We start from the raw sequence: 16,389 nt of genomic DNA on the forward strand, positions 1-16,389 counted from the left end.
TTAGATTTATAATTTTTTTACACTTAACAAGTCAACTACTAGTCATAAATAATTTTAAACGGAGGTTAAGTTATAACCACCGTGCTTAATTAATGTGTGCTAGTAACACACTAGAGTTGATAAGAATTTGATATGGCTACCTTGTAGATTTTTAATAAGTTATAGTGTGTACACACCCTAAGGTTTAAAAGTAAATTGGCGGTAAAAAAGTAAATTTTTGGCGCCAATTATGATAAGTTTCTCCCGCGGTTACGTGACTTTCACACGACATCCCAACACCTTTGAGTCTTAAAATTAATTAACAATTCTTTAAAAAACAGTCAATGCTATTAAAAATACATTATATTACTCCTTGGTATTTTAAGTAGTAAGCAATACATAGTTTTTTTTGACATAAACTGGTCATAAATAGAATAACTTGATATGTCCACTGAAGATAATTAACATTAGCAAAAGAATTATTTAACTTCAAATGAGCAAAGAAAATAAAGAGACGACATGCTAAATTAAAGGTTCTCGTGGAAAGAAAACTGTACGATTTTTTTTCGCATTTACAATATTAGTATACATTTATTTATTTTGGTGTGTATTTAAACTCTCTGTGTGTGTATGTTTTTTGGTCGTATGTGAGTACAGGTGTATGTGTTTTAATATAAAGTTATAGCACGGTTTTACGTGAATATCTTAAAATCTAGTCCGCGTAAGAAATCGATTATTCGGACAATGGCTACATTGTCAGTTTAAACGTTTCCATACAAAATCTATACAATCAGTCAGTCACGTATACAAAAAATATTAACTGAAACAAATTTTTATAGTTTTCTATTAGGTTTTCCGAGAAATACATAGGACAGGTTATCGAAGATAACACTATACGAAATGCAGTTTAAGACTTACTTTTACAATTTGGTTTTGATTAAGATCGTCTTGTTTTAGAATCAAAAAAGAAAAAATACAGATTGTACTATTCATAAAGTCGCTTCTAAATCTCAAAAAAAAGTTAAATCAAATGTCTTAAAATCTTCTAAATCACCAATATTTATTTTGACAAACATAATTAAAAAACGAACATTGTAAAATCTTTAAGTGTAAAGCGAATTTGAAGACTTATTCATTTTTATTCTCTAGACTTAAAGTGTAAACATCGAATTCACACCCTGTATTTCATGTCTACAGCGTGATCTAATGTAGATGCAATATCAGTTACATGTGAAAAGGCTGATTCATTCGAATCCAATATAGCAGTAAATAAAGGAGGCGGTTTGATTATCTGAAGAGTTTATTTCGAGCAGGTTCAATGGATGTGTGGCGAAGTGCCAAGTAACGGTCATGCAGGTAAATATATGTTATTATTGTTTTATTTGTTTGTGCGGTGTCAGTTCTCGGATATGACATCATGTGTACTAGATATGATCGTTAATTTGGAGTTCGATTAATTGTGATAGATAAAACAACAAAACTAGTTGCAGTAATTTCAGATTGCCCTGTTTAATAATTGAAGGAGTTGTACTAGCAAGCTTTTTGTTTGTATACTTGCTGTTGCCCGTGACTACGTCTTTGTTAAATTTCAGCGACATGCGTTTAGCCGTTCCATCTAAAGATACTTCCATCCATCTAAACATTCACATTTATAATATTAGTAAGATAGTGAGACGTATGTATTATATTATATTTTATTAATTTAAATCTTCTGTAACAATTGACAATCGAACGCATCATTAAAACAGTAAAAAAGCGACGTTAAAAAATCAATGCCGGGTTTCTGAATGAAGATTATCAGTATGTTTAAATTTTTAATTATTCAATTAATCTGAGACTTGAACTGAAAATATTTACTCAATTTCAATATTTTTGGATCTAGACATGTGTAAATATTATTGTGGCTTGACGAATGTATAACATTAGTTTATTTCTACGAACATACACGTGGAAATGCTAATGGACGATACTAAAACTGTCTGATGAAACCAAAACACCACATTATATCACAGCTACATGACATCAATGGACTGTCGAAGACTAATGTTACGCTATGGGAATGTAATTTAAAAATAAACTGGCCGCACGATCTCTGGTGTCGTGCCAAATGTCAGGGGAGTGCCGATAGTGATGTGTCTGACAGCTAGTTGAAGGATCATGCGCATTGTCTTCACACCGATCATTTATCTACAGGGTGTTCAAATGTTTAGGGACACTTAGGAACTGTGAAAAAACCAAGTGTTGTATGTACTTTGTTTATTTGCCAAAAATAAGAGACATAAAGAAAATAAATGCTATTCGAAATTGTATTTGGTCCTGTAGTAAATTTTTTACTGAAGATATACTCGTAAATGATAAGATTACAAGACTTGAGAGTAACGTAAACGTACCGAGCGTGCATTTTCGTTACACGATAGAGAAGGAAGATATGCTTGTCGCAAAGTGTAAGGGAGACAGATATGTGTAGCGCATTAGCTTCTTTCAACATAAACGAATTTCTAAATTTAAAAACGGCGGTTTATTTAAACTATCTGACATTAGTAGTTATTTTGTAACATAATAATTTAATTTTAATTAAAGCTAGGATAATTATACAAGCGTAATTGCGAAACATACATATAAAACGAGGGTAATATTTTAGAATGCTAAGCAAACTGAGCACAAGCTCCCTGAGGACATAGAAGAGCTAAATATATAGCCGAGAGCTTCTTATGTCTCCACTAAAGGTTTTAATAAAATTGTTTTTACCATATATTCTCATTTTCATAATAAATATATCTTCAAATGGAAATAAATGTTAGATAAACATTATGTTGTACATAATTCCTTCTTTTTTGGTAGAATTTATACTAAACATTTGTTTTTATAAGGACTTATTTTTTATCAATTAAATAAACTGTTTCTCCGGAACACCTGTTACATCTAAATTAGGTTTAGTTCGGCCTATTTATTTTTTACTAATATTATAAATGCGAATGTTTAGCTAGATGAATGTTTGAAGGTATCTCTCATACAGCTGAACGGATCTGGATGAAATTTAGCATACACTTGGAACATAGTTTGGAAGGACACGTAAGCTACTAGTTATATTTTTTTTTAATTCTGTGCGGACGGAGTCGCGCGCGAGTGCTAGTTTATTTAAAAATCAAGATCACTTATTTTGATTTTAAACTTTCAGTTGGATTTACGGTTTATAGTGTGAGCTTTCGTCAGTTTTAAATGTTTCAATATTTAATAATATAAAGGCTTAATGAAGGCTTAAAGTAACTTTACCCGTCGCGACCATTAAGTTAAAATAATTAGTAGCTTAATAAAGTTATTAAGTGAAGTGCCTGTTTCGTGTTTGTTCCGACGCACGGGGATGTGCTTTTAATTAAGTAAATTATTTTTTGTTATTTGACGTATGGAAATAATAACCCAATAGCGTCAAAATGTATAAAATATTTTTATAACACTTTCATTTTTAAACCAGTAATGAAATTTATCGAATTTTCATTCCAAATTATAGTTCAAGAGTGTGTATAAAGATTACAATGAGATAATTATAGCGTAATTAATTTTTATTTAAGTTAACTTCGATATTACATTTTAAAAGATAATATGTCCTAATTGCGAAAGAACTGAGATAAAGCTGTGATGATCTATGGATTTCCTTGTTTTATCTTCTTCCCTTCATGATTTTTCTATTTACTTGCCTACTATTTTGATTGCCGTTAGGAAAACATTTGACGGATTGATTAATACCAGCGGGAAAACTAAGAATAACATAGCATATTCTTGCAAAAATCTTAAATGAAAATAGTCTTAATGGAATATTTTAGTACACAAATAAGAATTAATTATTTGCAATTCAGATATATTAATAATATTGCGAGAGTTCGTTATCAGACTATTTAGCGCGGGCTATTCAGCGGACCGTTTAAACGGCACATTCAGACTTCCAAGGGATTCCGATTTTAAAATAACTCTAGATGCCGCCTGCAGGCATATCTCAATGAATACGATCTACATTCGAAATGGACCTAGCATTTAATGTAGAGAACTAAGAACAAAGATAAATATTTAATTGGGTTAATTTAAATAAATTTAAATAAAATATTTAGCTACTACGCTTACTAACATAACTACTACTAAGCTACTAGGTTACTAATTTTTGTTTTAGTTCCGCGCGGAACTAAAACAAAAATTAGTAGTCATGTGTTCTTCTTGACTATGTTCTACATCTATGCCAAATTTCAGCGAAATCCATGAAGTTGTTCTGAAGATACCTTCTAACAAATAACCATCTTATCTTTTATCTGAAAACATTCATATTTATATAATAATATTATAATAGTAACATTGTAAGATTGTCATATACGTAGTTGTAATTATACTTAATAAAGTTAATTATTCGTTTTTTTATATTTTATTTTATATCATAGATTTAAGACTATTCATTAGATTATTTCATAGTAACTAGAATAAAAATATTGTAGTTACTAGAAAATAATCTATTTAACAAAGAAAAAATTGTATTTAATAAAAACTTAATTATTTAACTTAATTATATAAGTTATTTACGCAATGTGACATGATTTATTGTAGCAAAAAATAAAAATGTATTATATAATTAAAAACATCGTATATATTTCTATGAAATTCATGAATACCTTAAAGTTATTTTCCAGAAGTCAAAAGCTCGAATATAAAATCATTCCTTTTATAAAATCTTTTATAAAATACAAATGTAAATGACTTTTATTACATTCACGTGCACTCGCGTTTATATGAATAAATTCTTCAGCGGAAACAAAATTTTCTAGCTTCGTGCAACTTGAAATATAATTTGACATCTCAAGTGGCTTTTAAAGTTCCCGCTGTTTATAGAAGTGAGTCTTGTATTCGGGTAAAATGATTTACTATTACGACTCTATTTCCCGACTCTCAGAGGGGTAAAGTTTTTCGCGGGCTGTATAAGGTATGTTCACATTACTGTGATATGCAGCAGATTTTGTTTGTAAAGTAAGGCGGTTTTACAGTTTTTTAATTCTTCACGAAACATTCTTTCTTCACACGAAATCGTGTTGAAATGGCCAGATACTAATATTACCATCTATATATATAAAAGAAAGTCGTGTTAGTTACATTATTTATAACTCAAGAACGACTTTACCGATATGGCGGAATTTTTTTGAGGTGAGGTGATTGAGCTTAGAGCCAGGAGACGGACTTAGGATACTATTTATTCACTTTTTATTTTATTTTTTCGAATTTATGCCTTGAAGAGCTGCTTTTTATTTAACTTATCTATATATTAAGTTTTTTTATATATCCACGCGGGCGGAGTCGCGGGCGTCAGCTAGTTACTTACTAAAACTACAGCCATATAAGTTAAACTTACGTTATGATAAATTGTAGAGTTGCATCTTTTAAGTAACCTGATTAAGAGATGTAACTGTATTCCTCGGTTAGGTATTTTTAAACTGGTTATAATTAAAACTTTATGTAGTTGTTAATTAAAGCGATCTTTGATAATGTAAAGATAATAACCTCACTGTGGAGTTAGTGTCAAAATTTGCGTTTTCTTTTTAAAAATGGCGACTCTCAGTCATTAAAATGATCGAAATCTCTCCTCTTCCTGCCGTACTTGTCTGGCTTTATATTTAATTGCTGTATTAAATCCGTTTGACGTGGTTTATGCCAACGGTAAGACAAACGTGTAAGCTCCCTTTGTGCAATTTAAACTCGTTTTAATTTATTTTAACGATGAAGTTTAATCGTTTCATTCATCTGTTTTTTTTAATACTAGCTGTTGCCCGCAACTCCGTCCGCGTGTACTAAAAAAAACTCAATTAGTTCCTGGCAATTATTCGAATTTTTCTCACCTTTTAAACCTTCCTTAGATCTCCACAAACATTTCAAGACCAAGACAAGATAAATCCGTTCAGCAGTTCTCGAGTTTTAGCGAGACTAACGAACAGCAATTGATTATTATTATATTTATACTCGTATCTTAAACAGGAATGAATAATTGTTTGATAAAATAGATTGCCAAATTATAAAAGAACAAAAACCATCTTGTCATTTTAAATATTTTGAAGATAATTTTGTTACCTTTTCAAGAGTACTTGCCCTTAATATCAAGTATCTTAACTTAAATTCCTAACCTAAAAAAATATTCGTGAGGTGCCTTTTAAGATACCTATATTGTGTTATTGATTCAGGAATTCATTTCCTTTAAAATTGAAAAAACAGTAATTTAAGGCGCAGCACATTATATCTAAATCGATATTGTATTACGCGTTCCGAACGACATTTTACATGTCATTCCGATGTAATCGCCGGAAGATTGGAGAATATTAGCCGGGAATTTACTGTGAAATTGGATGCAGTCGTACTCAACGATTCTGTTTTATTTATTTCAGTTATATTGTTTTAAGTACACTATGAACATGCAATAAATTACGAACGAATAGTTTGTGCTCCTTTTTTTCTTTTAAAAAGTGCGGCCAACATTTTACACAAGTTAGATCCACTTTTTGCTAAATATTATGTCGTTACCAGAACTATTTATTAAATAACTAGCTGGCGCCCGCGACTCCGTCCGCGAGCAATTAAAAAAAACATAATTAGTAAATAGGCTATGTGCTCTTTCAGAATATGTTCTGTATGTATACCAATTTTCATCGCGATCCGTGCCATTCTGGAGATAGCTTCAAACAAACATCCATCTAAACATTCGCATTTATAATATTAGTAAGAATTAAGATTATATTGCCTTATAGACATATATATTTTAACCGTATTATATCTATGATGCTGACTAAAACATAAAGCCAACTTCGCTTGGAAAGAACGAAGAAAAAAAGAAAATTCAGACGTTTTATTTGATAAAAAAATGGTTTGAATCGATTATTTTTGTCACCGATTGTTTGTTGTTTTACAATTCTTATACAAATATGGTATCATGTAATTTTGATGATGACCTCATGACGAGTTCTGGTATATGATCAAACAGATGTTTGTAAATAATTTCGTTTTCCACGACTCGATATGTATCGTTATATTTATCTCGTTGCACTTCGCTCGATTACTTTGGCACGTAATCAAAGCGATTCCACAAAGAAGACGTTTATTAACCAAGTTAATGATTTGCTTGTTGTTTGCGTATTCTTGAACTGCATATAATAAATATTCATATTATGACTTATTACAAATCTAGTTGACGCCCGCGATTTTATCCGCTTGGAGAATTTTCATGAAATTATTACGACAGCTTTTACTTCGTTCCGATTTAAACGCGCATTTCGATGTTACTTGACAATTAATTATATCTATGTTATTAATACGAATACACACCATCGTTACCATCAGCGCCAAAATGGCGAAAATCAAATATGCACAAAATATTACGCCGTGTAGCCAGTCCATTTATAAAGGTCAGTGTATGACGAGGTGTGTCATAACCGCACCGAATGGAGGCGGTATCTCATCTGTTGTTATTATATAGGGTTAGCACCGACTCGTGAACTCTTCACTCTATCGACGACGTCGCGGCGGCGCCGTGACAGAGGCGAGTGATAGGTTGATGAAGAGTGGAGCAACCTTTATTCCACTCTAGAACCTTTAATCTGTACCATGACATAGTGTCGTTGATCTTTGTCTTACATTTTATAGCCTGTTATTTTCCATGTAAATATTTCAATGCACGACAAGATGTCAATGAATGATATGTTTCATGTTTGTTCACGTATTTCTTAATAAGACAATTAATGAACGATTCTTAATTATTCTACTGTATTTAGTACATTTTAAAAGTAATTTAACATCACAAAATATACATATAAAGGTTTTAATTGCATACGTAAACCTTCTTTTGTAAAATTGTATAGGTTCGCCGGCGTTATGAAAGGTCTCTTTGTTAACAATTAATTGATAATTGAAGGTTTCTCATATTAAAGGGCGAGCTGCACTTTAAAAGGGGCCATCAATTATCGTACGTCATGAGATTTTTGTAAATTGTAGTCATTAATGTAAATTGTGGTACGAGAGCAATAATTTGACGATAAAATAAATTCGCTTGAACAATTGAGCTTTCATTAAATTAAGTAAGCAATAAATTAGTTTTTTTTTTAAATTAATTCTGAATTCAAAATATTGAGCGACTTAACCGGATGTCAATGCCGAAACTGTACGAAATATATTGCTATATCTATTTTAGTAGAGGTTAAGGGTGATGGCAATATGCTGCTGTCCATCTGTGGAAACTAAGTGAAGACAAAAAAATCGCTTTTAAGGAAAAAAAACTTCCAATGTAATTTGTATAGTCTGATAAAGTTATCTGATACGGTTCGCATGAGTCAAATTATGATAGCTCACTTACCGGTGCTAGTGAGCTAGTGCCGTCACTAGGAATGTCAAAATAGTGTCCAAGATTCTTGGTGTACTATAGCTTTCTTTTGTTTTTTTTGTGCTATTTTCCAATACCACGACCACACAAAAGGCAGGCGTGAAGTGGAAGCAATTCCGCGTTTCGTCTGATGAATGTGCGCCACGGAGGCCTAATTTAGTCCTCTTTCCCTTCCCACGCTTTTTCTTATAAGGAAAGGGTGGCAAGTGGAAGTGGACTTTCCGGATGAGAGGATGCGTGGAAAGGGAAGATATTTTCTTTCTGTGTATCCTCTCCTCCGTCGACTAAAGGTAGGCAACGAATATGCAATTGCGTATGTCTATAGGCAACGGCCACTTCGCTATTTCAACGATTTCAGGTGGCCGCTCGCTCATTTGCCACCTTATAATATAAAAAAAAACATTTCTACCATAACATACGCGTTACTTTTTATTATCCTCATCAAAGTAGTGATAGAGCAATCGATTTATCAACTTTTTCATTAACTGTTAGATAGAATATAATAAACGCTTCCTAATAACGTATCGTTTTATTACGCTATTACAATGTGATAATGATAAACACCTGATAACGATTTACACCGACTAGAAGCTACCGGGAATCACTTTTGGTAGTTTTATTTGACCCACACGCGTCATAATCGTTAATACATTTATTACTCCACTAGCCGCCCGAGATTCTGTCCGTGCGGAATTAAAATATATAGCTTATGTATTCTTCCAGACGTTGTTGTAATGCATGACAAATTTCATGGAGATCCGTTCAGTCGTTCTGGTGATACCTTCAAACAAACATCCATCCATCTAAACATTAGCATTTATAATATTGGTAATAAATAAGATTATTAATGTTAAATAAAAAAAAGGTTTATAGAGACAGAATTTCTATAGTTTCATTTAACAATTTATTAATATTTAAATCTATTTACATCGCTAAAATAAGTCAGTTTTTAAATAATACATTTAACAACTAACAGATGTCACCACCAGCCACACACGCAAATAACACTATCATAAAATAAATATAAAATTACCTGAACTATCCTCGTTGTCTATATCCATCTCGTTTAGCATTCATTTTCTTCACTCATCTTTATGTCACTAGAACTAATTCACGCTTTATATATTTATTTAAACATTACTACGTTATACAATTTTTTTTAGAGTTTATGTAAGAAAAAAATCGTTTAATTTCGACACAGTATTTTACGCGTTCACATGTTTTAAACGCTTTGACAGTTGAACTAGTGACGTGAAAGTGATACAACTTTATCGATAAATAATAAAGCGATGTGAAATGTCCTCGTTTTGCAAGTATATTTAATAACAAGATAGCGATACAATAATATTATACGATGCTATTTATAAAGCATACTGCCTTATTGATTTTTTAGTCTGTGGTACAACGTTTATTATTTTGTGCAACTGTTCACTATTATTTAGCTATGACAATTCAAACTATAAAGTGATAGAAACACTACGAAATTTTCCTCTTGCTATAAAATAAAATATACTATATTTTTATTAATTAACAGCTATATTTAGCTGTCAACTGTAAACTATTTAAGACACATACGTATACAAATAAGAGCAAACATATCTTTAATTATCACTGTTCTTACATTTGATTCTTGCGATACAACAGTTTACATAACCTCAAAATGTTTCACACATTAATCTGTTCTGTCAACATTAAGGAATATATCGCGATTTTTATAAATAGCAACACAAGCAGGTTAATGATTTTCGCACGTTAAAACTGTTGTTCTTTAGTTTGTCCTGTATCGATGTTCGCGTTATCAGCTCGTCGGCATAGCAGGCATGCCCGAGGCTGGAGGTCGACTGATAAGCGCCGACGCATGTCTCCGCGTACAAGCTGCTGTGTTGTTAATAATATGAGCACACATTCAGTCACATCGTGGATACTCTCTCGTGCACTAAACATTACGTTGGTTTATTTGATAATTCATGTGAATATTGATTTCTATTCAGGATTGTTTTTATCTTATACTAACAATCGGCCGCGACTCCGTCAGCGCGGGATTAAAAAAAACTTAATTATTAGTCGCCTACGTCTTATTCAAGACTGTTTCTACTCGTATATCTATGTCAAATTTCAGTAAGATCCATGCAGTCGTTCTTTAGGTACCTTCAAATAAACATCCATCCGTCCAAACATGTATAATATTAGTAAGAAGTAAGGTAGTAAAATTTATCTACGGTTCTTGTTAGTTACGATAAATCTATTTATTACAGTGGTATATTAGAGGTACATTATTATAAACTAAATTATTATTGCAGTTATATAGAAAAAGAAAAGGTAGAATAATTAATTACGTATATAATAGCTAGTGATGAGATCAGAAAAACCGAAACTCCACTTTCACTTCATGAAATAAAAAAAAAATAGCCATATACAAAACCGAAGAGGAGTTTTGTACAACAATTATTATGTTATTCAGAGTTATAAGTAAATCAACATAATTTTATCGTCGATAAGTATCTTAACGATCAGTCGTAAAGTGACGTCACTACGCGATATTGTCGTTTAATTATTGCCAAATAAATAAAAGACATACGAAGACATAATGTAAAACATATATGCTTATATTTAATAACTTCACCACGATGACATATGAACTGTATTTTTTTATATCATAAGGTGGCAAACGAGCGAGCGGCCACATGAAATCGCTGAAATAGCAAAGTGACCGTTGCCCATAGACATACGTAATTACATATGCGTTGCCTACCTTTAAGCGACGGAGGAGAAGATGCACAGAAAGAAAACATTTCCATGCATCCTCTCATTAGGAAAGTCCATATAAGAGTGTATTTGATTAACATATGATAAAGGGTACACTAGAGGAAAAAAACAAATAAAGATTAACATTTATCAAATTTTAACCTCTAGAAAAAAAACAAAAAATAATTGCAATAGTCTAAAGAATTGTGATAAATTGAACCGGAAAAAAATTCAATACCTTTAATCTCTATATATATAAAAATCTGTTGCAGTTTGTTAGTCTCGCTTAAACTCGAAAACGACTGAACGGATTAATCTTATCTTGGTATTAAATGTTCGTTGAGGTCTAAGGAAGGTTTAAACAGTAAGAAAATCTTTAATAATTGCCTGGAGAACCGTTTAGGAACCTTTTTTTTATTCCGCGCGGACGGAGTCGCGGGCGACAGCTAATAAGATAAGTGGAAGAAACATTTTTACTTTATATATATTTATATATTAAAATAGTTTACAATGTTCGTTGTTTGGCGGCTATAATGAAGCACTTGTGAAGTTATGATCAAAATTAATGATTTAGTACTAATTTCCACTAAGCGAATTATCGCGCGACTGTCCGCGCGTAGTCAAAGCAATAGCAGGTGCGTCAGTGGAAATAAAACACGACTTCATTTAAACACTTGGTTAGCCGCTAAGTGATAACATTAGAAGTTATGATAGATTTCTCAATGTCAAATAATATTTTATAATATCGTGTGAAATTTACATGCTGAGCTCGACTCTGCACCAGCCTGTACACTTTTCACTTTATTAGAATTTATTCCACGCGTTGTTTATGAGTAGTGTTTAATCCGATAAGATAGAGTATGACATCACAAAGAGATACGCGAGCGCTGGCCAACCGTGTCAAGGTAATCGAATGTCATAAATCGTTTCCGTAGGCCGTAGGCTCCCGTCTTGTTGGAGATAACAAATATCTGCATATACGTCATTTGTTACTGGCTGAATAGTATGTTGGATGTGAAGTTATAACATTTTTACGTTTGATTTGAACGGGGAGACATTTTGATCACCTTCCACAAACATTAGACCAAACTTATTAGACTCCGCAATTTAAAAATAAAATTACTAATTAGCAACGGTTGTTTTACGTTTTAACTAACGATGAAGACATCTCTCGGTATTAGAAGTTGTAAAATATAGTCACTTTACTAACATTCACAGTTATTTTCATCCCATGAAATTGCACGTGCATTTCGTTGCCTCATATATTTTAAGCAATCTATTTTCTCGTACGCGTCTAAAGTAGTCTTGAACGCGTCTAAAGAAATCAGTCAGGTTCAATTAATGTTGAATATTTTGAAGGAATGATAATTATTTCTACCTTGTAAATTAAGAGCGTCAATGTTCTATTTCATAATCAATGAGGCGTAGTCGTAGGGTGGATTGACACGTGTGTTACCGTAGGTGTCCGTTGGGCGTGCGTCATTGCCTCGATAATGTTAGTGAGATAACGAGGCGGTTGGATGCGTCACGCATATTGTAGCCATGTTAACAAGTTATTTTCGAAGTTAAGGGCTACGTAAAAATGTAAGTGACACGCACGAATTAATATGCGTGACTTGCGATGTGGTATAAAATTATTGGAAGACAAACTAACGAGGTTTTACTTGTACTATTAGACGCTACGTTTTCACAGTATGCTTTTCTTTCCTTATCTGTTTTTTTTTGTTAATGTAGTATTTAAAACACGTGATTTTTGCCTCGTCCATCCATGTTTTACGCTCTTCGTTACATTATCATCAATGAATATCAATATAATTTTACACCAATGCACACTTTAGTAGTATTTTTTTAATAAAAAACATTGCCATCGTATATACATCCTCACATTAAGGGTGACTAGTTTTTAGTCAACTACGCTGACCCAATGCGGGTTGGTTGAATTCAAACATATCTTTAAATTTCTTCGCAGATTTATGCAGGTTGCATGATAAAGGTTTCCTTCGCCGTAAGAACGCCGGATAAGTAGATATGAAATTCAAAAATCGCAAAACACATTTTTACATGCCGGAGATAGAACCTGAACGCGTGATTTCGAGCTAGGCCGGTCGAATACTTAACTGCTCCAACGTCGCTTTTAATGATATTTTTTTTAACCCAAAGTGTCACCTACATTTTGAGTTACGTTAAAATCCTAATTGTAGAATCGTATCAGCTAAAATATTTAAGCGGATTTTAGAGACCTCTTAAACTGTCAGCCGTCACCTGCAGCCCTCTACCATCGCTTGATGAAGAACGCACAAAAAAATAAGTGCTAAGCTCTGATAAAAATGGAAAAATCATCGTGGATTTTTTTACATTATACACAAAAATAAAAAACTTTTTGGGTGTTATGTTATTAAAAGTAAAAATGTATACACTAAATTATATTCTACGATAGCCTAATTACGTTTAAAAACAACAAAAATTATGATATAGCGTTGTAACAAAGAGGTACGTGACTTGAAACCTCTCGAACGATTAAGATTACGAAGTCTGCTGACACCTTTTCTTAATGGAAAGACTTGCCTGGCCCTTAAACTAGAGCAGCACTTTACCACGACCCTTCATGTTCCCTACAATTTTGTGCGCGACATTACTTTCGTGTGTGCACAAAGTTTTACTACAGAAGTGTCCTCGGCCGAATTTGAGTTTGGATAAAAGGTCGCTCTGACAATTTTACGATGGAAAGTTGTATAAAATATTACATGTTTCTGTATTCTTTTACCGTTTGATGATGAGTTTTGCTACACATTTTATAACAGATACTGGCTGCCTGCGAAACCGTCCGCAAAGAACTAAAAAGAATTTAATAAGTAGCCTATGTTCGTCCAGACGATGTTCAGCGAGATTACGCCGTTCCAGAGATACTTAGAGAGATAACATCCATTCATCCATCTCATCATCATCATCATCAGCTCACTATACGGCTCGGAGCCTACCCTAAGTTGAGGGTGATTAGGCCATAGTCAACCACGCTGGCCAAGTATGAGTTGGTTGACTTCACACATATCTTTGAATTTCTTCTCAGATATGTGGTGACTGCATCACGATGTTTTCCTTCACCGTAAGAATGTCGGATAAATGTAAATATGTAAATCGGAAATCGAAAAACACATTGGTACATAGCGGGATTCGAACCCAGGACCTGCAGATTGCAAGTCAAGTGCTTGACCCCTGAGCCACTGACGCTCTAATCATCCATCTAAACATTCGCATTTATAATATAACAATTTAAAACACCGCGAAGCATTAAAGTAGCTCTAGTTAATAGTATAACTCCTTACTAAATTAATCTCATTTAAATCTCGATATAAATAAAATTAACTTCAGTAAATTGCATTATTTGATCAAGACATTAACATTCTAAAACAAAATTACTCGTAATTCAAATTAAAAATGTTCAAGGTGAGCAGACTTCGAAACGACAGTAAAAAAAGTTAATTAAAAATGTTTACTACTAGCGCGTCGAATGCCAGAGCAATCAAGCAGCGAATTAACTGGCTCCAAGTCAACATAAACATAAATAATTTTTACTAAGAGAAACGCATTAATGTGAATTTAATTCCATAATGAATATTATATTGATTGTAAGTGATAATAAGATTTTTCCTTAACAATAAGTTAGTTTATAATACAACAGAAACAGTAAATAAAAGGAGAAAAAAGTTGACATAGAAAAATAGTTAAGGCTAAATAATTGTAATTATCTACTTTAGAGTTCGATATTGTATGACCTACCGTGGACCAAAACCACCGTTTAAAACATATTGTTATCTCTGTTTTGTCAAAGATAATGACAGGGATGACAATATATTTCATATTGAGATTGATCTCAGAAACTCACAGTTAGTTAAGTAAATTATTCATACAACAAAAGTTTTAGAATAATCTGGATTTTTATACAATTTTTAAATAATTAATTTTCAATTTCAGACGACTATTATAAGTGTTCATATTAGCGTAACTTTTTCCTCTAACACGACAACGAAGGAAAATGTCAGAATCATAAAGAAACCTGAAGCAAAATATTACGTAGCAAATTGGAAGGAATTCAAAATGCCCGAAGAAATAAGTGAATCAAAATTAAGGAATATTTTATCTGTGGCTGCTTCGTTTAAAAGATTAGAAATATGTCCATTCGGTGCTGATCAATTTCATTTTTGTGAAAAATTGAATATGGATAAAATTTACGCTAAGATTATATCAGATGCTCTTCAAGTTGAAAATACAACAAAAAGTGAAGTCTTGAAAGATGAAGTTAAATGTACAAATAACTTAAAAAATGGTACTTGTGCGACAAATACAACAGAAACACTAAATAAAAAGGAGAAAAAAAAGTTAAGGCAGAAAAAAGGTTTGAGACAGAAAAAAAAGTTGAGGCATAACAATTAACTATTCTTAATAATACTGGCTGTTTATTATAGTAAAGCAAATATGCTTCTATATAGTTATTTTAGAAAAAAAAAAATCTGCGACAGAATAATTCGACACAAAGTTTGAATGTCATGATTACGATTGTCGACTGCTTTATAACGGTTTGTTTTCTATAGTCTAGCTCGAGCTATAAAACAGACCTTAAAATGAATATAATTGTTATTACATCAAAATTGTAAAAGTGTACATTCGAACACATTAACAATTTCGTATTGTTAATAATATTAAAATTATATAAACGTAAATAATTTAAGCCAGTGCTTTGTTATTTTCGTCAGGCGCAACTCTTAAATAACATAACAAAACAGATCTAAGGAATAATGAAAATGATTCATATTTAATAAGTTTCATAATTACTCAGTATCAAATTTAAAAATATAAAACTGAATTACTGGCTTAATAAATTTTAATTCATCATCAACCTGCCCTTATCCCTATCGAGGGTCGGCACAGTATGTGCTACATACATCTCTATCATCCGTCGTATCCGAGTCTACCCCCTTTCTACGCTGAATAAATTCTAATTATTTTTATTAATGTATAATAAAATTATTTATTTCATACGTTTGAAAAATATGAGTGAAACCGAATATGTATCGTTTACTCGATTTCAAAGTACCGCGACCGTACAAAATATACAAATTATTTTTTTTGATTATTTCATGTAATGTAGAGTCACCTAATGATCAGTACGATAGTCGCTTAGTGTAGATTAAGTTTGAGTAACCTAAAGAAACGCGGTAATAAGTACTATAACCTTTTCCCAACACAGAAGTTTACTAAGGTTGAAAAATAAACTA

General features: G+C 32.1%; 1 protein-coding gene across 2 annotated transcripts in view; it reads right to left on the reverse strand.

Annotated features, from left to right (window-relative positions):
* Positions 1-16,389, reverse strand: part of Pde8 (phosphodiesterase 8) — a 100,489-nt gene that overhangs the window by 50,209 nt on the left and 33,891 nt on the right. The window contains exons 1-2 of one of the 2 annotated variants that reach the window (XM_013307506.1): positions 9,993-10,264; positions 9,405-9,477 (exon numbers count right to left, since the gene is read on the reverse strand). The exons of the other annotated variant lie outside the window; for it this stretch is intronic. Coding sequence (XP_013162960.1) covers positions 9,405-9,444 — 40 coding nt within the window. The 5' untranslated portion in view covers positions 9,445-9,477; positions 9,993-10,264. Of the gene's footprint in view, positions 1-9,404; positions 9,478-9,992; positions 10,265-16,389 lie in introns of those variants that run through there. 2 annotated transcript variants of the gene reach the window in all.

Source organism: Papilio xuthus, unplaced genomic scaffold (assembly GCF_000836235.2).
Source record: "Papilio xuthus unplaced genomic scaffold, Pxut_1.1 DF828142.1, whole genome shotgun sequence".
Lineage (NCBI taxonomy): Eukaryota > Metazoa > Arthropoda > Insecta > Lepidoptera > Papilionidae > Papilio > Papilio xuthus.